The sequence below is a fragment of the Chiloscyllium plagiosum genome, unplaced genomic scaffold (assembly GCF_037043375.1).
Source record: "Chiloscyllium plagiosum isolate Xiang-an unplaced genomic scaffold, Cpla_swu_hap1 HiC_scaffold_17, whole genome shotgun sequence".
Classification (NCBI taxonomy): Eukaryota; Metazoa; Chordata; class Chondrichthyes; order Orectolobiformes; family Hemiscylliidae; genus Chiloscyllium; species Chiloscyllium plagiosum.
The window spans coordinates 42,554,383-42,580,875 of NW_028270155.1; the positions used below are offsets into that span (position 1 = coordinate 42,554,383).

At 38.2% G+C, this 26,493-nt stretch overlaps 1 protein-coding gene across 3 annotated transcripts; it reads right to left on the bottom strand.

Annotated features, from left to right (window-relative positions):
- Positions 1-1,667: 1,667 nt before the first annotated feature.
- Positions 1,668-20,389, bottom strand: hdip1 (HDAC and MIER1 interacting protein 1). Of its 3 annotated transcripts, XM_043706904.2 has the most exons (6): positions 20,157-20,389; positions 18,846-18,945; positions 10,769-10,822; positions 10,137-10,319; positions 6,887-6,995; positions 1,668-5,735 (listed from the first exon to the last, which is right to left on the bottom strand). In XM_043706904.2, exons 1-5 carry the CDS (start codon positions 20,223-20,225, stop codon positions 6,919-6,921), a joined length of 483 nt encoding a protein of 160 aa, XP_043562839.1. In that variant the 5' UTR covers positions 20,226-20,389; the 3' UTR covers positions 1,668-5,735; positions 6,887-6,918. The 3 variants fall into 3 exon arrangements, with proteins under 3 accessions (XP_043562839.1, XP_043562838.1, XP_043562840.1); XM_043706903.2 differs by lacking the exon at positions 6,887-6,995 and having other exon boundaries at positions 20,157-20,388; XM_043706905.2 differs by lacking the exons at positions 6,887-6,995; positions 10,769-10,822 and having other exon boundaries at positions 20,157-20,386.
- Positions 20,390-26,493: the final 6,104 nt, after the last annotated feature.

Consider the following 26,493-nt stretch of genomic DNA (forward strand, 5'->3'; position numbering starts at 1 on the left):
TATATCTTTCAAAGTAATTAATACTTTCAAAATGAATTACAGGATGATTATATTTTTATATCATTAAATAATTTACTCCTAAGTGTAACTGAGACAAACCAAATTTTACTCATTTTCAGTTTTGGAATTACTAATCTATGTTACTTTGGAGAAGTGAAAAATGTTATTTTATATGCCACAATATACTGCTTTTTTGCAGTCACCAGCCAATCGCTGTTAGCTCCAGCATTATCAATAGCTTGAATAAACATTTTTGCTGCTGCTTTTCTCAGAACTAAATCTTAAATTGATTAAACTGTAAAACCACATTGATTTTTGTAACTTAATCATTCCAATTTAATTACTATTTTCTTCCTTCAAGAACTTGCATTCCACTTCAAAATCACAGTGGTCAATTTTAGTCCTTTCTTAAAAAAACAGTTTCACTTCTGATTTTTATTTGTTTACAGGAATACAGGGTCACTGACTAGATTAACATTTAATGTTTATCCCCATCACCCTTCAAGATGTTGATGAGCAACCTTTTGCAGTAAGGGTGTTGTCAGGGGTTTCCAGGAGTTTGATCCAATGACAGTGAAAGGAAAAGCAACAAGGCTTCCAGTCAAGATGGTGTGTTGCTTGGTAAAGCAATTCAATACTTTTCTATATAACTGGTATTTAGAATTTCTCAACCAAAATGAGAAAATATAAAATTGGTTATTAAGTTAATCAAGGAAAGATAAAAGGTGAGCTGAAAATGTTTCAACTGGTAGGGAGAGCACTCACTCCCATTTTGTAACTCCCATGAGGATGAGAGTTTGTCCATGAGTAACCCAGTTATAGAGACAAGACAGATCCCAGATTTAGTCCTGAGGACTTGCTAACTTAAAATTACTTTTACATGGTATTACCACCCTGTTTGAACGCAACATATACTGTCCTGCAGAGAACAAGCAGGAATTTAGAGAAATAAACATTTTAATCAAATTCTAGATAAATAAATCCTTATTTTAAAAAGATAGCGAATGCCAAGTTTAATGTAATTCTCCTTGTTTAACATATTGAAAAAGAGCTCAATGAGCCAATCTCAAATGTTTTATCCTAGGAAGCATATTCTGTTAATTAAGACCAAGAAATTCCTGACCAAAGAGTGAGTTAACAATTTGTTGGTTTGTCAGAAAGCTAAAAATCAGGCAACTGCAAGCATACATTCTTCTAGATGCTACACATATATTCCAGTCTGTGCTACTTTACATATCATTATCCCAATTTCACAATTGCCCATCAACATAATTCTGCAGCGAAATCAGTTTGAACGACCAGAAATACAACACATTGTGTGCCTTCAAACAAAAAAAGACTATAATTTCCTTTTAAATAGTATTCTTTAATTTTTCAGCTAAATGTTAAGTAGGCAATTTACCACAATGGGAAATTTTGATTGAAAAATCCCTAATTTACAGTGAATCTAAGAGGAGCCCAGGCATGTGAATTGAATACAAACACTGTAGTGCTTTGTTAACCAGGACTACAAAGTATTGCAGCTCCAGTAACAGCAACAATGCCTCCTTCAGCACTTTCACTCTCTAATCTGTTTGCAAGGATTAGGTCCCTGTATTGAGGCCAAGAATTTTAATGTAAAGTTCCCTTTCCCTCGAGGTACAAAACACAAACACTCAGAGAACACGTATGTTATTGGTTTTTATTCTTAACTTGTTAGAGTGTAAAATTATTTCCACTTTATAAATGAAATCAATATAATTATTAAATGAAGGCAATGTTAAACACTCAAAAGATCCAACTGGCAATGACAAAAATGCCAAATTAGAATCTACCTATTGCAAAGGAGATATGCTCAACTGTCTAAGAGATTGAGCATATGTTCTACTTTTAGTTTTCTAGAATATTCCTTTTTCAAAAAAGTCCAAGAATCTTTTTTGATGCAACATGTTCTGAAATGTTGATGATGACAGGAATTCGTCAGAAGTAGCTGAGATTTGCAGGAAAGAAAATATTGCACGGAATTGAAAACGAAGGAGGCAACCAAAATTTGTATAGATTAAATTAGATTAGATTACAGTGTGGAAACAGGCCCTTCGGCCCAACAAGTCCACACCGACCCGCCGAAGCGAAACCCACCCATACCCCTACATTTACCCCTTATCTAACACTACGGGCAATTTAGTATGGCCAATTCACCTGACCCTGCACATCTTTGGACTGTGGGAGGAAACCGGAGCACCCGGAGGAAACCCACGCAGACGCGGGGAGAACGTACAAACTCCACACAGTCAGTCGCCTGAGGCGGGAAATGAACCCGGGTCTCTGGCGCTGTGAGGCAGCAGTGCTAACCACTGTGCCACCGTGCCGCCCACCATACTGAGCATATGTGTACCATACTAGCAACTTCTGTTGAAACAACAGAAGTTGCTAGTATGGTACACAGTTACCAATTAGTTGCGACCAAAGTGAGTTTTCATCTTTTTGGTCTCAGATCTCATTACTCACGTGGTAGTTTGTGTTGGGGAAGGCAGCTAGTGAGGTAACTAAACAAGAGCAGACAACACACAACCAAAAAGAATTAATGCTAAAACTATGGAAATCATTTGATAAGTCACATTTAGAGCATGGTGTACTAGTGTACTATTTTAAGAAGAATACGAATATACAGAAGTATCAAACAGGAAAAGACCAGCTAGCCTATCGCATCCAGTTGAATTCTCATGTATCATAATTCTGCAACTCCCTACCAAAATACCAAAACCAAAATAAACTTTTATTCAAACAGCGTTTCCAAATACTATGTTTAAATGACAATTAACAAAAACGGCATTTCAACAGGAGAACTGAATAACACGATCAGAAATATTTAATTTATTACAAGTCTTTCAAATGCTGTAACAGCCTAGTAGTTCAGATTATATAGGATAATTTCTACAGAGCAAATCAGGAAATAAAGACCCATGCACTCAACTTTCCTGGAATAATTAGCCAGTAGGACAAATGAACATTCATGCCAAATCTACAAAAGCATGCATTTTGTTCCTGGATAGTTCAGTTCTGAATGTAGTAAATTAGGAGAGCCACTCAAGAGTTTTGATAATTAAGTTTTTAAAAAGTAGATTCCAACATTATTTTCATCACAACATTCAAAACCAGCTTATAGATCTTGGGCATCATCAATTCAGCCCACTGGTTACATCAAATGTATTGAAGGAACACAATCTCCTAAATTGGAAGTGTAGAGTTTTAACAGCATACCCGAGTGTTAACTCTCTGTACAATTAAACATAATCTTCTGACTGATGTCATGGGCTTTTAAAACCTCCAGTTATATTAAATGGATGCAATTACATTTCTCCATGGTCATTCACATTGAATTTGATTGTGGGTAAAACAAAGCAGAACATGGGATTTATTTTCCAAAGAACTTTCTTCCTAAAACTTTGATGTTCAGTCCAACTAAGCCTGGAACAGTTCACAACAACTGGAGTTTTGATTTTCTTTAATTATTTGAGGATTAGAAACCAGTTGCAGTACCCAGGTATACAAACTAATTAAAACTTGGCTTTTTGATGATGTCCCACACTGAATCGGTTGCTGACACAAGAGACTGGGATTCAGATTTAAGTTGTCTATGCCTCACGAAGCCAGTAAAGAATTGGAGAGGTGGCACTGATCTGCTTTCCTGCTGGCCAGGTTCCCACTTTAAACCTCAGATCAGGCCCTCTAATTCAGAGGCAAGAATCCTACCATTGAGCCAAGGTGGACACTGAATGGGTGCAGAAAAAAAAAATCAAGTCATATTCAGTCACAACAATTCTAGGAACAAATCTGTCCCATTGCTGAAAATGAAATATTTTGTCAAAACCCTGCATCGTGCATTCAGACAATTCAGAAATACCGAAGTGAAAACATTTACGTCGCATATGAGGAGAGCGAGCTGTTTGGTTGGCAAGTGCACAACTGGTGGAGGTGCTGCCTTGGAGAATGCACCAGTTAATGGCAGTTAACTGCATGTTTGGTTTAGATTGTTAAACCAGGCCTATTAACTTATTGGTCAAGGCATTACCCAGAGAAATGAATAGAAAATAATTGTCACTTAGTTTGTGGAGTTGAAATCGTGCGGTATGGATACATGTTCCTAACATCTGCAGAGAACAGGAACTGCACGTCAACACATAGCTTCTAAATAAATGTGCCACCTTGAATCCAAACGACAATCCTAAATTGGTTATCAACTTTCTTTTTTGCATACTCAAGATTTGGTAGGCAACATGTTGACTGCACTGAACCAACCCACGCCAAACTCATCACAGCGACAAACATGACTTGTGATTCCACGATTGGATTATACTTGTTAATTAGTTCTGAGCATAACAAGAGCTATACTGCTCTTAAAAAAATGCATAATTTTGTTTTCTTTGTCAATTCATGTAAATGGTCTTGAGTGCAAGACAAAGCCTGGCAAAATATCTGTTCTTCCTCCAGCAAGACTACCAAACGACTGTATTTGTAATCTTAAATATTCCACTTTGCAAAGAACTAATCTTCTCCTGTGACAGTTTGGGTTGGAATGTCAAAAAAAGTTTTGAAATGTAACTTGATTAAAGTTTACAGTAATTCAAAAAAAGAGACAATTTAATATACTCAACTATAAATATAATGCATGGACCAGGTAAATTCAGTGCTTAAAACATTTCATTAAGCATGTGGCACCATCTGTTATACATCTGGTTACATTCTATCAGAGCAGTGAAGCCACGTTATCTATATATTGTGCCAGAAATACATTTGTATTTTGGGTGGGAGGGTAACCGGATAAGCACTTAAGCATCTCTGTGAGGGAGATATGATCGAACATATAATTAACAAATTCAATCCAAAACTGGAGATTCTTACTTCAGGAGTTGTGCCAATGTGTTAATCGTTGCACACACACTTACATTATATATAAATGAATCTATTTATTATCTGGAAAAACTAATTATATGTAAATAATTCCTGGATTTAATTTATGCTGGAAGATGTAAAATTACAACCAAATGTAATCAAAATTGGAATTGGACAAATTAAGATATACGAAACTTAACACTTTTTATTGTAGTATTTTATGCAGTGTTTAGACTAATTACACAGACCAGAATAGATAATACCTGTAAGCAATGTCATAAATAAAGTAAAATACAAAGAAATCTGCATTTGGATCAGAAATAAACCATTTCTAGGTTCATGTAAATACACCAGGGGAACATCTTTGGCTCCTTTTCCTGGCTTGTTCAGTTGACAAAATGGATTGGGGAAACAAGCTTTTCACCGATTTCTTGATCGATGCATGGATCTACACCTTTGTTCAATGTGGAATTATTATTTCTTTACAAAGTATCTTGAGATTTAGGAAAGAAATTGTTTTCTTCCACTTTGGTGTACAAATTCAAGTCACCACCTGTCCATATCCAAGACATCAAAAAGTTCTGCTTAAGAAAAGGTCATCTATCAATTAAGCAGAATCTAACTATAGATTTAGGCATTCACAATAATGCTGGAAAACGTCACAGTACGAGATCCAAACAGGTGAAACAACTGTGCAAGAGTTGAGTCCTGAGTTGTGGTTATATTTCACTTTAGCATGCTTTGTCAAAGAATTAATTTTTGATTGATTATTTTTCTGTTTATTTCTGCCAATGCCACTGAAAATACAAAGGCTCGTTCATCTGAAAGACTTGCATATACATCAACTTCCTTTTCTTGCCTTTCTGCAAAAGAAATAATACAGTAAAGTCAGTCATGGTCAAGTCCAAAGGAATGTGGTTTCTGTAACAATCTACATTTGATTTTATCAACTTCTTCATCTAACCCCACCCTTGCAGAAACGGTACAGAAACACATTTATTAATAATCAGACTGCCAGGGCAGCTTTCTATCAGCTAGGTGGGGGAGAAAGGAAGGCCAATTATAAATTCAATCAGTGTGGGAAACTTGCTTTTAAAAAAAAACTGCTCTCTTTTCCATTTGTGACTTAAAAAAAATCTGTTTTCATTAAAAGGAAATAAAGATCAAACAAAAACCTAGGATTAGTATGTGGCTAGGATTATACATTCTCTTGACACTGCTTTGGGGAAAGTAATACTACATGCAGCATTATACAATTCCAAGGTTTGCATGTACATTAATAGTAGTACAAATCTGGGCCTTGTTTTACGTGACTATGTTTTTTTTAATGTACTTCAGCTACAAAGCTACCTCAATGTACCAAAGAATCAGCATTAAAAGAATGACTAATGTTTGGCAGCATGTTGGATGTTTTCCATTCTAATTGCATCTCTGTAAATGTTTCTGCACATCTGCAATACTGAAACTCCTTTGAATTTCATGTGATAACTAATTTTTTTTTAAAGAGAAATTTTCAATGCCATTTTATAAATAAATGCCAAAAGAAACTTCAAATGTTACTTTAGGATTTATTAATGTTTTCACCGCTTAAGATTTCAGTATGATCATTTTTATTAGGTCAGTATACAATCAGGTCAGTTTTTTGTGGCCAAAAAAACCTGTAAACCTCATCATGTCTGAATATACACTCATGCAGGTGCCTTTGGGCACTGGTATTAAGCTAATTTACTCAGCGCACAATGTGAAGTCTTTTGAAAAGATGGGATGATGTTGCCAGCAAGATATGGGAGGCACTGATGGCATGTGACAATTCTTTTTCATCTATTAAGAGAATGTCGAAGAATGGATTATTTTTACAGGCTTCTCAACAATATCCCTATTGCAAGGAGTAAGCTAGTTCTATAAGTTATTGCTTGGCACAGAGATATGCATTTAAATTGTTTTATAGTAATGTGATGTGCGTACATTTGACTGCAAGTTTGTTTTGCAATTGTTGTTTAAAAAAAATAGACACCTGTAATTTTCCGTAGAAAGGATTGGTGGGCCTCACCGAGCAGGGACCAAGTGTTTCGCCACAGTGATAGAGAGAAGGAAGATGAATGGATGCAGAGTCATCATGGGCCCTTTCACAAGAGGAAACGTGTTGTCACAAAGTTTGGATTTTACAAACCCATTTATTAGTGGAGAAAGGAAGCCAATATAATTAGCACATATTCATTTTTATAAACAGAGCTTGGAAAAACAGAAAAATCAGACAAAGGACAGGAAGTGTTTTCAAAATTGCCAAGTCACTTGATCTTCATTTTTGTTGGATGGGAAAAACACCTTTGTTAAATAAATCAAAAGTGAAATGCACTACACTCATTTAAAAAAAACCTGTATAGAATGGCAATGAATTTTGGAGGAGGCAGTGTGTAGTAGTAATGTCATTGGACCAGTCTTTCAGAGCAAAGGAGAAAGTGAGGACTGCAGCACCAAGCTAAAGTTGTGGAAAATAACTCAATTCCCATCAGGGCAAATGGTGGAATTTGAATTCTATAATCAAAATGGAATAAAAAGCTAGACTATGTAATTATTGTTAACTATTGTAAAAACCCACCTGGTTCACTAACATCTTTTAGGGAAGGTAATATGCCATCTTTACCTGCCCTGGCCTACACTTAGCTTCAGCCACATACCAATGTGATTAGCTACCCTCTGTGCAATTAGGGATGGGCAATAAATGTTGGCCTAGCCAACAGTAGCTGATGCCAAATGAACAAAAACAAAAGTTCAATAATTTTCACTTATACAAGAGTAGCTCAACATTTATTTTGGCAAAAAACACACCTAGTAGTAGAAAAAAAATCTGATAAACAAAATCCCATGTTTTTCCAATCTTTCCAGATGTGAAAACTAGTGTATCCAGTTCTACCAATGTTTCTAAAATAAATTAATGTTCAGCCTCAGCTCTCAAAAGCTAAACTTGTGTTAACTATCCCATACATTCTTGATTTAAAGTTAAAATCCAACTAGTCAGTCATTATCAGCATAACAAAATTGCATGCTATTGAAAAGCAAAATACTGCATACACTGGTTAAAAACAGAATGCTGGAGAAACTCAGTAGAGCAGACAGCATCTGCAGAGAATGAAACAGTTAATGTTTCAAGTCCAATACACTCTTCTATGGAAATGAGTTTCTGCATGTGTTTTTTAAACTTAAACAAAATGCTGTAAATGTCCAAAAAAGCTATTAAAAAACAGCCAAAGTTGTCACTCTTGATTATTGTTCAGTAACTTCTGCTGAACGGTGTATCTCTGAATTTCTGAAGATAGATCAATTTGCCTCTGATGTCCCTTACCCTCTTCCTTCAAATTATCAGCTCACACTGTTAAGGCCCATTCAATTAATGAAGGAGATTCTGGGATGCTATTGATTCACATCAATACATAGGCCAACATGATTTAACAATGGATGGCTTTGAGGTATGTAGAGAAGAGGTGTTGGAAATCCTGGAAAAGGTGAAAATAGATAAGTCCCCTGGGCCTGATGGCATTTATCCTAGGATTCTCTGGGAAGCAAGGGAGGAGATTGCAGAGCCATTGGCCTTGATTTTTATGTCCTCTTTGTCTACAGGAGTAGTCCCAGAAGACTGGAGGATAGCAAATGTGGTTCCCTTGTTCAAAAAGGGGAGTAGGGATAGCCCTAGTAACTATAGGCCGGTGAGTCTCACTTCTGTTGTGGGCAAAGTCTTAGAGAGAATTGTAAGGGATAGGATTTATGCACATCTAGATAGGAATAATGTGATCAAGGATAGTCAGCATGGTTTTGTGAAGGGCAAGTCGTGCCTCACAAACCTTATTGAATTCTTTGAAAAGGTGACGAAGGAGGTTGATGAGGGGAAAGCGGTAGATGTGGTATATATGGATTTTAGTAAGGCGTTCGATAAGGTTCCCCATGGTAGGCTACTGCAGAAAATACGGAGATATGGCATTGAGGGTGAGTTGGAGGTTTGGATTAGGAATTGGCTGGATGGAAGAAGACAGAGGGTAGTAGTTGATGGCAAAGTTTCTTCATGGAGTGCCGTCACTAGCGGTGTTCCGCAGGGATCTGTTTTGGGACCATTGCTGTTTGTCATTTTTATAAATGACCTGGAAGAGGGGTTAGAAGGTTGGGTGAGCAAGTTTGCGGATGACACGAAAGTCGGAGGAGTTGTTGACAGTGAGGAAGCATGTGGCAGGTTACAGCAGGATATAGAGAAGCTGCAGAGCTGGGCAGAAAGGTGGCAGATGGAATTCAATGTAGCTAAGTGCGAGGTGATTCACTTTGGGAAGAATAACAAAAAGATGGGGTACTGGGCTAATGGCCGGATACTTGGTAGTGTGGATGAGCAGAGGGATCTTGGTGTCTATGTACACAGATCTCTGAAAGTTGCCACCCAGGTAAATAGTGCGGTGAGGAAGGCATATGGCGTACTGGCTTTTATTGGTAGAGGAATTGAGTTCCGGAGTCCTGAGGTCATGATGCAGTTGTATAAGACTCTGGTACGGCCGCATCTGGAATATTGTGTGCAGTTTTGGTCGCCATACTATAGGAAGGATGTGGAGGCATTGGAACGGGTGCAGAGGAGGTTTACCAGGATGTTGCCTGGTATGAAAGGAAAATCGTATGAGGAAAGACTGAGGCACTTGGGGCTGTTTTCACTAGAGAAAAGAAGGTTTAGGGGTGACTTGATTGAGGTGTACAAGATGATTAGGGGGTTAGATAGGGTCGACAGTATGAACCTTTTCCCGCGTATTGAGTCGGGTATTACAAGGGGGCATAGCTTTAAATTAAGGGGGGGTAGATATAGGACTGATGTTAGGGGTAGGTTCTTCACTCAGCGAGTCGTTAGTTCATGGAATGCCCTGCCAGTAACAGTGGTGGACTCTCCCTCTTTATGGGCATTTAAGAGGGCATTGGATAGGTATATGGAGGATAGTGGGTTAGTGTAGTTTAGGTGGGCTTGGATCGGCGCAACATCGAGGGCCCAAGGGCCTGTACTGCGCTGTATTCTTCTATGTTCTATGTTCTATGTTCTAATTTCAGTACCAGAAAAGGAATAAAACAAGAAAAGATATTATTTTCATAGGGGGCAAAATTATGCCACCCGCCCAACCTGCCAATAATTGCACATTCACTACATATTCTGACACCTTCGACACCAAAAAATTAAAATTGATCTGTAAAGTTCACTCCTCACCCTAACCCACCATTCAAACCTCAATCACAAGTATTTTCACCTTTCTCGTCATCATGTTTCTTGCTAGGGGTGGTCTTGGGTCGTCCTCGCCGCCGCCGAATTTGCTCAGATTGGCTGTCGGATCTGGAACGTTTCCTGTTTTCCAAGTCTTTAGCAAGAGGAGAATTTGCCTTCTCCCGCCGTGCCCTTTCTGTTCTCCTTCTCTTAGCTGCTGATTTGTTGTCTAGCACAAAATAAAGTTTTGTTAAATCCTAACACACGTTTGACAATAGTAGTCAGTCACATATTAGATTCAAGTCCTTTCCAAAACTAAAGCTATCCAGTTAGGAACAATCTTACATAGGTTTGGAGTAGGCCATTCAGCCCTGAGCCTGTTCCGCCATTCAATGGGATCATTGCTGATCTGTGACCTAATTCCATGTACCTTCTTTGGCCTATATCTTTTAATAACTTTTGCTAAACAAGTCTCTCTCAGATTTTAAGACAAAAAAAATCAACAATTGATCTAGCATCCAAAGCAATATGTGCAAGAGAGTTCCAAACATCTCTATCCTTTCTTACAAGTGAAGGAGTGCTTCCTAATATCTCTCCTGAACAGTCTGGCCCTAATTTTAGACTATGCCCCCCAGTTCTAGAATCCCCAACAAGTGGAAATAGTTTATTTTCACCTACCCGGAACTTTTCCTGTTAATATCTTGAATTCATCTCTGCCTTCAGCTTGTAAATCTAACAGTAACAATTTGAAACAGGCTGTTAATACAGTAGAAATATACTGTGACTACCATAAGCAGGTCAAGGCCATGAATCCTGTAGCAACGCAACTCTTACCATCCCCCCCGCCCCCCAACCTGGAATGATAATGAGAGCTGGTCGTAGAAACATCAACTGCAAGTTCTTTTCCATGTCACACAGCATCCTAACATGGAACTGTGTTACCATTCCTTCACTACACAGGTTACAATTGTGGAATTCCCTAAATATCACTATAGGTGTCCTCACAGCACCACGGCTGCAACAACATTGTTCTCAAGAGCAATTAGAATGAACAATATGTTGTCTTAGCCGGCAACACCCACATCCTGTGACAGAATAATCACTTTCCCTTCAGTTTAAACTCCAATACAAGTTTAAAATTGCATTCACCATAACCTTGTTAAAATAGGCTATAAAAAGTAAGGAAACAGAAGGCTGAAGAAATGATTATTTGAACACTGCACATTTTTGGCCCATATCCAAATAAATCAAATTCAAATGATTAATTAATGTTGCCGGCCCTACACTTTCGGACAATGTATTTGCTAGAGCAACTTTACTACAGTAATTTAAACTATATATAGTAATCTGTACATCAGAAATTACAGCTATGTACATCTCCTGCCATATTTTCCATTATAAATGCCTTTTTGTTTGCACTTCTAATGGATAAGTCGTTATGAACTTGTCATGTTGTAAATACCACCTCGACTTAATAGAGAGCACCAACATTGGCAGGAGGTTGGAACTACAACATTTCAATCTACATAGTCTTTTCCAAATAAAGTGTGGACACAAAAACATCTGTAATGCAAATAAAATAAAGGGCTGCAGGTATAACTTTAAAATGTGACTCAAAAACATCTGCACATCCTGGTCTAACTATTGCATCCTCTAACCTCACCACTTGAAGAAAACACTTAGTTTCGCCTCAAGCTCTATACTTTGAAAGCTCAACTCGAACTCGGGTCATAGAGTCATAGAGATGTACAGCACGGAAACAGACCCTTTGGTCCAACCCGTCCATGCCGACCAGATATCCCAACCCAATCTAGTCCCACCTGCCAGCATCCCAGCCCATATCCCTCCAAACCCTTCCGAGTCACATACCCATCCAAATGCCTCTTAAATGTTGCAATTGTACCAGCCTCCACCACTTCCTCTGGCAGTTCATTCCATACATGTACCACCCTCTGCATGAAAACGTTGCCCCTTAGGTCTCTTTTATACCTTTCCCCTCTCACCCTAAGCCTATGCCCTCTAGTTCTGGACTCCCCCACCCCAGGGAAAAGACTTGTCTATTTATCCTATCCATGCCCCTCATAATTTTGTAAACCTCTATAAGGTCACCCCTCAGCCTCCGACACTCCAGGGAAAACAGCCCCAGCCTGTTCAGCTGCTCCCTGTAGCTCAGATCCTCCAACCCTGGCAACATCCTTGTAAATCCTTTCTGAACCCTTTCAAGTTTCACAACGTCTTTCCGATAGGAAGGAGACCAGAATTGCATGCAATATTCTAACACTGGCCTAACCAATGTCCTATTCAGACGCAACGTGACCTCCCAATTCCTGTACTCAATACTCTGACCAATAAAGGAAAGCATACCAAAGCCTTCTTCACTATCCTATCTACCTGCGACTCCACTTTCAAGGAGCTATGAACCTGCACTCCAAGGTCTCTTTGTTCAGCAACACTTTCTAGGACCTTACCACTAAGATTTGCTTTCCCAAAATGCAGCACCTCGCATTTATCTGAATTAAACTCCATCTGCCACTTCTCAGCCCATTGGCCCATCTAGTCCAGATCTGTTGTAATCTGAGGTAACCCTCTTCGCTGTCCACCTCCAATTTTGCTGTCATCTGCAAACTTACTAATTGTACCTCTTCTGCTCACATCCAAATAATTTATGTAAATGACAAAAATCAGAGGGCCCAGCATCGATCCTTGTTCCACTCCACCGGTCACAGGCCTCCAGTCTGAAAAACAACCCTCCACCACCACCCTCTGTCTTCTACCTTTGAGCCAGTTCTGTATCCAAATGGCTAGCCTAACACTGGCCTAACCAATGTCCTATTCAGACGCAACGTGACCTCCCAATTCCTGTACTCAATACTCTGTATTCCATGAGATCTAACCTTGCTAATCAGTCTCCCATGGGGAGCCTTGTCGAATGCCTTACTGAAGTCCATATAGATCACATCTACTGCTCTGCCCTCATCAATCTTCTTTGTTACTTCTTCAAAAAAACTCAATCAAGTTTGTGAGACATGATTTCCCACAAGTTGACTATCCCGAACCAGTCCTTGCCTTTCCAAATACATGTACATCCTGTCCCTCAGGATTCCCTCCAACAACTTGCCCACCACTGAGGTCAGGCTCACCGGTCTATAGTTCCCTGGCTTGTCTTTATCGCCCTTCTTAAACAGTGGCACCACGTTTGCCAACCTCCAGTCTTCTGGCACCTCACCTGTGACTATTGACGATACAAATATCTCAGCAAGAGGCCCAGCAATCGCTTCTCTAGCTTCCCACAGAGTTCGAGGGTACACTTGATCAGGTCCTGGGGATTCATAAAATCATTCTAACTTCCCAGCAGAGTGTCTACAAGCACATTACTCTGCAACATTTACCCAGGTATGCAAATGAATGGTCATGAGTGATACATAAAACTGGTCAAAATAATCCCATTTAAAAGAACTACAACATACAAAGAACTGCATTGTGAAGGCCCTAAAAAGGATTCCAGGTAAATACTGTCCATGCGAGTTAAGTTAAAAATCACACACATGACACAGATGTTTTCCTATAAAATTCTGGGTCTTATGATGCTGCTCCACAGCTACTCAATGAAGGAGCAGCGCTCAAAAGCTAACACTTCCAAATAAACCTGCTGGATGATAACCTGGTGTTGTCCACCCCAGTCCAACACGAGCACCTCCGATCACGATAGTTAAAGTAATGTCATAGGCTTCTACATAATAAACAAGCTATATTAGCCATCCAAGTAAACAAAAATCCCAAAATTAATGTCATTGTTTATGGTACTTGAAGGAATACATGAAGGTAGTGGTATTCTTTACATTGTTCATTGTTACTTGAAGCATAAAGCCGGTTAACATAGATAGTGATGTATATATCATGTTCATTTGACATTTCACACCATAAAAGTATCCGCTACATATTCAAATATAATAATCTACAAGAACAAAAAGGTACATGTCATATCTTGCGCAAAAAATAAAATTAATCCTCATCACAAAGTGACAGCTTCCTTGCTGTAAGCATGTAATAAAGTTTACTACATATTCCTACCTTCAAATGAAAGAAGTTGAGAGAAGAATGAACTCAAAAAAGAACCAAGACCATTTTGTGGAGTAAGATTGTGATTGAATCCAAAATACTATCACACAATCTACCTTGTTCAAACAAAGGCATCTATCCTTCCAATTATTAATAGTAATTAATTCCATTGAGTCAATGGACTCTTGACTTTTTCTAGCACACAAATAACAGATCATAATGACTTTTCTCAGTAGGTCACATCTGAAGCAGTTGGACAAGTAGGCATAAATGTTTGTACGTCACCTAGCGAAGAATTACTAACCACTCAGTACAGTAGACACTATCACCTTGTTCTATTATATTATGCCACCACCCAGGTTATTTGTCAAACGTCATCTGATGACTTTCACTAAACAGAATTTCTCGATGTTATTTCACCAGGCAAGGAGAGATGACGACCTAGTGATGTTATTGATTGACTATTAATTCAGAGATCTAGGTAACGTTCTGAGGATCTGGGTTCAAATCACTCTGTGGCAGATGGAGGAATTTGAAAATAAAAAAAATCTGGAATGAACAATCTAACGATCATAAAACCATGATCGATTCTCAGAAATATCCATGTGGTTTCAGGAAGACTGTCTATACCTATACTAGTCATGATTTGGAGATGCCGGTGTTGGACTGGGGTATACAGAATTAAAAATCACACAACACCAGGTTATAGTCCAACAGGTTTAATTGGAAGCACACTAGCTTTCGGAGCGACGCTCCTATGACCTGATGAAGGAGCGTTGCTCCGAAAGCTCGTGTGCTTCCAATTAAACCTGTTGGACTATAACCTGGTGTTATGTGATTTTTAACTCTATACCTATACTGGTCTACATACAACTCCAGATCCACAACAATGTAGTTGACTCTTAACTGCCCTGTGGGGTAATTAGGGATGGCAATAAATGCTGGTTTAGCCAGCCACACCTACATGCAGTAAAATGAATCTTTAAAAATGGGCAGAAAGTAAATCATATTAAATATCCTTTCTTCTGATCAAAGTAAAGAAATTCCAAAAAATCATTAGCTCTTACATCATCTTTTAGGTCTTTCTAATCAAAGTGATGGCAATTACATAGTTTCTTGCAATCTCAAACATCCGACAGGTGAAATCCTCATTCATGCCTTTGTTACCTGCAGACTCAAATGTCATATTTCCTAGACTGGCCTTCTTCCTTCAAAATACAATATGAAAGGTCCAAATATAAAATGGTGACTGTATGTATATTACAGCTTAGCAAGGTGATTCAAGCATTACAAAACAGAGACAATTTCAAAAAAAAAATTCAAAAGAATATAGGAAAGAAAAGCTGGTAAATAACTGAACTCACCTTTCCCTTTTGTTAGCATTGAGTAGTATATTGGTTGTGGCACTGAAGCAACAACCAGGCATTTCCAAATTAATGGACTACGTCTTGTCTAGTGTTACATGTGCAGCTTTAAATGCTGCACAAATAGGGAGAATATTGTGGTAAGAGAAAAAGGAGACAGCACAAGTACACCAAATAATTTTAGCACGAAGAAATACAAACATGGAGGAAAATGTTTGAAAAATGAAAGCTATTTCTGTAAGACTCAATTTGGAAAAAGGTCATTGGCAGTAATTTAGAGGACTCTTGAATAAGGCCACCAATATGTGAATTCAGAACAAGAGGCAGTTTGGCCCTTCTAGCCTGTTCCACCGATCAATAAAATCACGTGTAATTGGACTCTAGCCTAAGCCACGTTTTCACCCACTCCTAATCAACAACAACTTGTTAGTTAAGGATCTACCTACTTCTGCCTTAAATCAATAATCAATGACTTGGTTTCACTGGCCTCTCGGGAAGAGTATTCCAAAGACTTACAGGCCACAAAGAGAAAAATTCTCAACTTGATCTTAATTTGGAGACTTCATGTTTCTAAAACATGCCCCCTGATGTCAGTCTCTCCCACAAAAGGAATAACATCCTCTCAGCATTCACCATGTCAAGCCCTTTCAGAGCCCGCCATGTTTTTTCAATAAGATCAGCTCTCATTCTTCTAAATTCTAATGGATATAGGCCCAGCCTAATCAACATTTCCTCAAAGGTAACCCTCCCACTCCTAATCCCAGGTTAAATAGAGTGATACCTCTCTGAAAAAGAAGTGTGCCATTAAAGGACAAGACAAGAATAAACTTCCTTTGTGGAAGGTTGTGAAACATGGAATGCACTGTCAGTTTTCGTAATCAATGTCAAGACAATGAAAATTTTTAAAAGTTGGGTTTGTAGGTAGCTGAAAGAAGAATGTAAACAAATGAGAAAGAACAGACATCTGATTAGGAACACTGTGTATAGGATTAACAAAGTGGCTTGTTCGATCAAAAGACATTTTAGTGTTATGGTCTCACCTGTAATTTGATGTTCTTTCGGTTCTTACTGAAACTTTTGGGTTTGTTTTAACTGATTAAAGATGTGCTCTTATCAACCTTCCATTATGATCCTCCCAATTTACTCTTACATCTGGTGCTGTACTGCACCAACAGATGTAGAGCTGAAAATAGGCACCATAACAAGGTGATTTGGAACAGTCTGAAGTATGGCTGATTAGTCCTATTCACCACCTGCCTTACTTTCCATTCATGACTAGAGCAAAATGATATGGAGAATACATGTGTAACAGGACAGACGAGGAAGGAAACACAAGCATAATTGGATGAATGAGTCAGAAACAAACTGCAGCAATGAATACAAGATGTTGCACCTGTTACTGAGATGCAAGACACTTTTGATAAATAAAAAGGGGCTATTTTTATGGTGGCACATTCTTTTTATGAAATGGAAAACTACCAATGCTTTCACATTTTCTAAGTTATATGATACAAACATTCTGAGTGAGAGTTAGACTCAACAGAATCAGCTCTTTTTAAAAAAATTAAAACATCCACCAAAGCAGAACAAATATTGCAATTTGTGATACTACTGTAATAGAAATCATCTAATTTACTACAAGCAATGCAGAGATCCATTATCAATTTCTAAGAACCTTTACGTGCACAACATACATCATATTGCAAATAAACCTTAACATAAACAGAAACAAAACACACTTAATGGGACAGAATAAAGTATCTTCGTGCTGGATGCATTGACTGGAAACTGAAACCAACTAACACTTTAAAACTTGTAAACATTCCCCGAAAAACAACTTGCACCTTTGTACAGCATCTTTATTGTCAACATAAAAATCAACCACTCAGAATATTTTATCATACAAGAGCAATCATACAAAAAGAAAACAACTTAATGTTGGAGATATTAGGATGTCTATCTAAAATCTGTCAAATCTAAAGTTTGAAGGAAGCCTCAAAAGGAGCCTAAGAAAAGATGGCTAGACATAGTCAGGAGGCTAAAAATCACAATGCCAGGTTATAGTCCAACAGGTTTATCTGGAAATACAAACTTTCAGAGCACTGCTCCTTCATCAGGTAGCTATTGGGTCAGAATCAGGACAGGATAATAGCTGACGAAGGAGCAGAGCTCTGAAAGCTTGTACTATCACCTGCTTTTTTTTTAACTTCAGCTGGTTAAAGGCATAGTTACCAATGGTGGGGCACAATAATAGGATGCACAAGAGGCAAGAGATAGAGGAATGCAAAATACTTAAATGACTGTAGTGCTAAAGACACTCATGAGGGATGATTCAATGAAAGATTTATAGACCAGGATGAGAACTTTAAATTGTTAGTGTTGGGATCCAGAGCAATTACACTAGCAAACTTTGATTAAGGAATGAGGAAGACTTGAGAATACAGACTTTTGGATTTGTTGTATTTTACAGATGATGATTCATGGGACTCATTAGAGAACTAGAACAGCTGATTCTAGAGTCAAGCTTGCAAACAGTCAGAGGTAGATGCTGAAGTGAGAGCTAGAAAATGTGGCAAGGATTGAGATTGTGGAAGCTAAAGACAAAGGCTTTGATCTTTCAGGTGTATAACTGGAGAAAACTGTGTCTAATCTAAGACTGCGTATGATTAAGCAGTCTGAATGCAGAGGCAGTGGAGCAGTTGAAAAGGGTCATGGAGTATAGACAAAGGTGTTCTCAGTGTATCCATGTAAACTGACACATTGAGTTCAAATGATGTTGGAAAGAGGCAACAGTGAATAAACAGCTTCTGCTTACTCGAAAAATCACACTCTGTTACCTTAAGTTCCCTTTAGAAAAGCAATATTATAAATAATATTATAATATTCATTACATATCATCAGTACATTATGAAAAAGAATCAAGTAGCTATAAGCAATACTACTGGAAATGCAATCCTAATATCTTAGCCAGTCATTAAAAACCATTGGCTGAACACTAAGTCACACTTAACCCTCAGTTGGAAACCGACAATTTGTTAAATTCTCTAATAAAAAAAAAGCAAATTTTAATGTCTATTTAGGTCACAGATCAGTCACAGGGATCTCAAAAAGAACAGCTGTACCTTACCAGCAAAAGGATACATTTTGCTTTGATCAAACGTTTGCTGAAGGACTTCTGTGCCTTTATGTTTCAAAATGACAAAGCAACAGAAAAAGATGCCAATGTGATTCATGAATTGATGATAAATTTGTGTTGCTTACTCACTGCTTTGCTCCCTACCCCATATAGTTATTTATCTTTGTAGACTGATGGGGTTTTAATCATCATTTACCTAAATTAGGTGGTGGTGATTTCTCAGACAGTTTAGCATTCAGTAGTCTTCTACTAATAAAAATGAATCCACACGGGCATGACTTACAGGCAACAGGAATCTGAAAAATTAAACAGTTGAAATTAAATGGTGTTTTTCTGCAGTCCATCGCCATAAACATTTTAATCACAAGGGATAAGAATACGTTTACGTAGGTGGTCGTTTTTCGCTAAGAATTTTCTTTTTAATGGCATCTACACAAATTCGCTAAACCGTTCAATTCTAGCACTTTTATAAAAAAAAAATAACTCACTAGAAACACTGTGTACCAAATCATTTTTAAAAATTCACAATTTCCAGTGTTACTAAGATTATACACTGGGCAAGGCAGTTTGCCAAGAATGCAGTCTTTTGCATTTTCCTTTTGATGACGGACTGACATCTCTTACGCAAATGTTTCTAAGAACTGGCGCCCGTCCCTCGAGAAAGAATTACTGTACTGTAAAGCGCCAATATAATCACACTATATTAATAACAGAGTTAATAAGCTTAAATCCCCAGGATTTGAAAACTAAACGGCCGCATAATTTAAATTCAGTACTCAAAATAACGTATTTTGAAAGTCACGGCATAAACCCATGAATGTCTCCGTTGTGATTAAGCCTTTGGCAACTCGTCAGCACTTTAGTAGTATTCATGTTTGCGACAAACTGCCCGCAATGCATATGCCATATGACAACAAAGATAAATTCTACGTTCAAGAAAGTCTGAAAAAATGTCTAATGTCCCCATTCAAAGTTCATTAACGGCTGTGTGAATAGGAAACTTAGAACTCGGCTATCAACGTGGAAGTAATATGTAATTTTGCAAATCTGTTATTCGGCTGACGCCAAAGCATGCTAATCACTTTCAGATGAAAGACATTTGCTCAAGGCTGTCTTCCACAGTCATTTCCAGCTCAAATACCATCATTTTATTATATCTTCAAATAGAATACGTGACCATATTGTAGCAAGACGGAACGGGGTTGGGGGGGGGGGGGGGTAGTGAAAGCTGATATTATGCAATATTATCCACGCCTAAAGCTTGTTGGAAGGTCCAATAGCAATCCAAGGTGTAGGTTTTTATAAGAAAATTAAAACAAAGTCATGTCAGTAACGAGGTCACGCATAAAAATCGAAAATGTTAGGCCAATGTTTGTGAATGATGCTTCAAATAGACAACCTCAATAATGCAGCCTATCAAACCACACAAAGAAAGGCTCAATCCTCACCGATAAACGCGAACTGAATGTGAAATATAGACAAATGTTTCCCGTCTGAGATATCCCACCTGTTGGTCACATTCCGGACATGCTTTCGTTGCCATTTTCGTAACTTTCTTCGCCTTATTTGCAGCCATTTTCGGGCTTCGGTTGCAGGCTCTTATTCACCAGGGCTGTCCGGGATAAAAACTTCCAACACAACTTCATTACAACTCCAGAGTAACAATGTATCCGGCTTCCATCGACCGCGAGCCCCAACACTCACTGAGCAAGGGAGCGAGCAACCCGCGCGGCCCCGACCACGGGCCGGAGCACGTAACACCACCGCAAAGCGCGTAACCCCAGCCGGTTGCGTGCGCGCGCACCAGCCAGTATAAATGATACACTGTGTAGCCACAGTGAGCGCTGGCGCGCCGTATCCGGAAGCCTGCACCCTGCTCTTGTTCAGGTGCTTTCCCCTCGGTCTGACTTCAAAATTCAATAAAGTACACTGACTGCATTTACTGCCGGTACATGCAACTAAAACGGAGCATGCTGCCGATTCTCAGCAGGCCAAAGTAACATGTGTGGAGAGGTTTCAGTTAGCCACTTTATTTTTGTCTGTTTCAGAACATCAAATCAGAGAAAATGTTGGTAACTGGCCTCTTGTGCAGAGTATTAATTTAAGGATGCAGGTTTGCAACACCCAGCAGATGTGGAAAATATTATAGACAGCCAAAGTTTGAACATTAGAAAACGGGACGGAATAAACAAAGTGCACAAACTATTGTGGGGTAAATGCATGAAATCTGAATTACAAGGAGAAAGTGCTGGAAACACACTAAGCAGGTCAGGCGACATAGGGAAACTCAATTTTCCAGCACGTTCCGATTATATTATTAATGTTTCAGATTTGTGGGAGATTGGTGAAGTTACACCGTAAATGCAAAGCCAGTTTAAAGACGACGTAGAACAAAAGGGAAAGATCTGTGTGATAGTGTGGACGCCAGGAGTCAATGACAAAAGCCATCGTGGTATAAACCTAAAGGAGGTGCTCATGACGCAAATATAAAATCAAAAGATACTCGAGAGGAGGTGAGAATGGTCATAGCAGAAATGGAGAGAAATTTGCCAGAAGGAAGCTCCTACTTTACAAAAACATGGCAGCAAAAAAGCAAAGGGGTTTAGCGTTACGCCAATCTCTAAACTTGGAAGAAATACAAGTATATTGCTATTGCAGGAGATGGAAAGGCAGGAAATGTATCTTGCACTTGGCGCAAACAGAATTAAGTGTCACTGCCCGAATGATCATGATGGTAAAATTCTGCAATATACCGAATGCTGTACATTCAAAATGATCATAACTTTTTTTAACAAAAAATCCATCTTGCTAGGCTTCATTTAATGAGGACAAAAAAAAGCATTTTCTTCCAGAACATATAATTATGATATTTGTGTGGCTGGACTATTCTCAGAATATTCCACAATTTTTAACTAGATAAAATTCGTATTAAAAAATATACATTAACCTGAATTTGCAGTATGACTAATTGATAATAATCTTTGTCTAGGTTTGAGAATCATGCATTTATAATTATGACCGCTGGTACTGGTAAGTAGCGTAATGTTGCAATTAATTGCCATTGTCATTTTTATCCCAGTTCATTACACTCTTGCCAAAAATGTACATGGTCCTCTGGGATTATGTGCAGATTTCATTTAGTACCTGCAGTTTTCTGTATATAGATTTTCTACTTTACAAACTGTGACAGTTATATATATTTTGTTTTTGTGTTGCTAAAACAGTTTACATTAATGCATGCACGGTAGTGATAACAAAATACTACAGTTTAAATATTGGAAAGCAGGTTATTCATTCAAATTACTTAATAGGATATGTGTAATACTATACTCATAATGACAGAGAATGTCATGATTTACTGCTTTCATATTTAGTAATGTTGGAAGATTGTTAGATGTCACAAAGGCAACAGTCCCAATGGAATAGGCCTGCATTCCATCAATTTCAATCTTAACTCACCCAATAAATGGACAAAATGCAAAACAAAAATTGTTACATAAGGGTGAGGTGCTTCTGTTACCATGAAGGACTCTCCTTCTCAACTTCTTCCCTCGCCTGAGGTCTGGTGACCCTCAGTTAAATCACCATTAGTCGCTTTTCTCTCTGATGAGAAAGCAGCCCTATAGTCTGATAAGACTATGGTGGCACAACAAAAAGTTTTTAAAATTTTTCATCCATTAATGGGATCTGTGCATCAATAGCAATATTGTCTATCCCTAATTTTCCTTGTCAATTAACCTTCTTTAGGTTACAACTATAGTGCTTTCAGGAATGGGGTTATAAGATTCTAGGAGAAAGTGAGGACTGCAGATGCTGGAGATCAGAGCTGAAAATGTGTTGCTGGAAAAGCGCAGCAGGTCAGGCAGCATCAAGGAACAGGAGAATCGACGTTTCGGGCATAAGCCCTTCTTCAGGAATCCTTATAAGATTCTAACCAAGCAAGAGTAAAGAAACTGTGGTAAAGCTCTGTCAGGATGCCACTGTGTGGTGGTGATGGAGGATGTGAATAGTTCAGTTGCCCTGAATAGAGTGAAGCATCTTGCGTGTTACTTCCATTGTATTCATCCAGCAAAATGAAGGGTATTCCCTCGCAGTTTGACTTTGTAGATGGTGGATATGTTTCTGGGATCAAGGAGGTGAGTTTCTAATCTCTCACCTGTTCTTTTAGCCATAGTGACTGATCTGATTAAGTTTTTGCAATATGATAACTCATAGAGTCATAGAGATATATAGCCCAAAAAAAGACCCTTAGGGTCAACTCGACCATGCTGACCAGATATCTTAACCTAATCTAGTCCGGCTTGACAGCACTTGGCCCATATCCCTCTAAACCCTTCCTATTGATATACCTATCCAGATGCCTTTATAATTTTGCAATTTTACCAGCCTCCACCATTTCCTCTGGCAGTTCATTCCATATACGCACCACCCTCTGCGTGAAAAAGTTACCTCAAGCCAAATCTTATCTAGATCTTGCTGGATTTGGACATGAGGCATCTGCTTTCCACATGTTTAAGCAGAAGTATTTTGCTCTTGCTCCAGTATATACATGAACGTTAGATGAGGTATAGCCACACAAAAGCAAAATATGCCTGACTTTGTGTCAAGGATGGAAATTCTATATACTGAAAACTGCATGCACTAAATGAAAACAATACAAGTCCCCAGAGGGCCATCTATATTTTAGGCAAGTGTTTAATTGACAAAAAATGGCTATAACAATTAATTGCAATGCCATGTTACTTTATCTGAGTTGTTTCAGTATGTAACAAGTAGCAAATGGCACTGTGCATCCATCAGTCAGCATCCTCTGACCCAATGATGGATATAAAGTAATTGGTGAAGGAGCAAAAGATGGTTGGGTCTAGAATTCTGACCTGCGAAACCCCTGCAAAAGTGTTGTGGGCCAGAAACAGTTGACCTTCAGAAACCACAACCAGTTTTTGTGCTAGTATATTCCACACTATAGGGATCTTTCCTACAATTCCCAGTAAGGTCAGTTATACTAGGACTCCTTGATGCCACTCTCTCTCTTAAGTTTCACCTTAATATCAAGGTAGTTGCTTTCACCTTACCTTTTGAATTCAGCTTGTTTGTCAATGTTTGGCCCAAGAATGAAATGAGATATGGAGCTGACTGACACTGCTGGAACTCAAAATAATTGTAATTGAACAGGTTATTGCTGAGTATGATAGCACTGTGAATGATACCTTTCATCATTTTGATGCTGATTGAAAAATCGCTGACAGCATGGTAATTGACCCAATTGGATAATTTCTGTTTTAGCAGACAAGACATACTTGGGTTGATGGTGGTGCAGTGGCTGTATTGGAACAGTTTGGTTCGTGTGCAGCTAGATCGAGAGCATAATTCTTCAATAATACAGCCAAAACATTCTTGGACCATAGCTTTGCTATGTGCAGTTGATCCATTTCTTTCCATCATGCAGACTGAAATAAATTGTCTGGAGATTGGCATCAGTAATGATGAAGACCTCATGAGGAGGCTAAGATGGATCATCCACTTGTTACTTTTTGCTAATCATGGCTGCAAATTCTTCAGCTTTGTTTGTTGCAACAATGTGGTAGGCTGTCTCATCACTGAGGATGGGATGTGTGGAACCTCTTCCCTCAATTAACTTTTTAATTGTCCACCACCATTTAGGATTATATATGACAGCACTCCAGAGTTTTGATCTGATCCATTTGTTGTGGGATTGTTTAGCTCTGTACATCAGATGCTATTTTACTGGTAATCTTGTATGTTGTTCTGTGATGTAGCTTCATCAGCTTTGTGTGTCAAACCATGTTTGATCGTTAAGCTCGATGATAATGATTAAGTGAGGAATATGCCAGGTCAAGAGATTACAGATTGTGTTTGGATAAAATTATGTTGTTGATATAATCCAAAGTGATAATGTATGATCAATTTCGAGCTGCTAGATCTGTTTTCAATCTATCCTACTTATCACAGTGGTAGAGCTACACAACATAATGAATGGTATCCTCCACATTGAAAAAGTAACTTTGTCTCCACAAGAATTGTGCAATGGTCACTCCTTCCAATATTATATGGACAGATACATTTCCAATAGGTAGATTCCTGAGGGCAGGGTCAAGTAGGTTTTTCCCTCTTGTTGGTTCACTCACTATCTGGTACAGACCCAGTCTGGCAGCAATGTTCCAGATCATTGAACAGTAGCCAGGATGTGTTTCTAATCTTTAATAATCTTGTTGACAAAATGGTGCATGCTTAACTTACAGAATAATTGGGGCAATCCGCAATGGTTTACCATTCTGGGGAATAATGGTTTTACTTTCAGTGTATCTAAGCAACAAGAACAGGAATCATATGATGTAATGTTCGTTAAAACAACAGTGAATGATTAGTTTGATTATTATTAAAGTAATTTTAAACACATTTCTAATAAAAACCATCAAATTTGTCCTAATATTTTACCAAAATAGTATGATAACTATGAACATATTGACTTATGATTTGTCTCCATAACATCACTGCACACTGAGATTAATAATTCATTGTGTCTGAAGTGCTTTAAAACATTCTGTTGTAATGGTATACTATAATATGCACCTTGTTACAGCAATTTAATTTCCGTAGGTAGTAGGCAGTAAACATTAGATGCAGGTTTTGCAAAAGTGTAGAGAAACTAAATTAATCATTCTATGATGGTAGGTTTCTTTGAAAGTAAAATCCCATTTCAGTTTTTAAATTGGATCTGTGATAAATTTTACAGTTTTGTAGTTGTGAAGCAGAGCTTCATGGCACCAGAATTTGTATTAGGCATTAAGGTATTGATGCCATCAGGCCTCATGGTCAGCTCAATTTTCCAGTTTTAATGTCTGAAAATGATGCAAGCTGCAAAAGTCAGAAAAGGTGACGACAGATGAGGGTGCTTATTCATCATATTTATCTTGATTTTATACAGAAGCCAGTATAGCATTCAACTGCACTGGAATAATTACTGTGATTTTTGCCTCTGCTCACTTGTCTTCCTGCAACTCAATAACTGATTCTCTCACTGTGCTGTATCTGTGATGGCATGATGTCGTTTGCTGTAATTGAGCCGTCATTACAACAACAGCAACTTGCGTTTATATAGCTCCTGTAATGCAATAAAAATTCCCAAGGTCCTTCATAGGAACATTAAGAAGTAAAATTTTGACACCAGAGATTCTCCGAGCATCCAAACCAATTTTCCACCATTTCCGCTCAAGCCTGCTTCCCTCACATCAGAAGTAAAACAGAACATATCATGAATGATACTGATGTTTTACAGATTGATGCTAAATCTATTTATATACAACTTCCCTGCTGAAAAGTATTCTCATATACCAGATAATATGGAGGCTTGACCAGACAGTACACAAAACTGAAGCCAATCAACCTCACATCCTGTTCCTGAGCACATTGTTCAGAGGTACTTTAGTAAGAGCAGAGCCTGTAAGAAAGTATTGGTAGAACTGAATAAAAATTGTGTTGACTGATACTCCCCAAGTACTGTGAAAATTGTTTTGGTATACTAAAGATAAAGATTATTGTTACCTACTCCATGACTGTGCCTCTTTGTGGGGCAAAGTTGCCCAGAATACATGTAATAATAATTTTGAGATGTTTAAGAGCTGAACAATAGCTGAACAAGTTTCTGTGTAGATATTCACATCACTGCTTGAAGATGATAATGGTGTGCTTGATTGAAACTATGGTGTATGCATGCAAGATATTCTAACTTTGGTGGTACTATATATGGCTGCATTTATTTTCTCAGATAGTTGCTTTTGCCAGAGATGAGTTAAATGTAGCTCTTTACATTCACAAAGTTA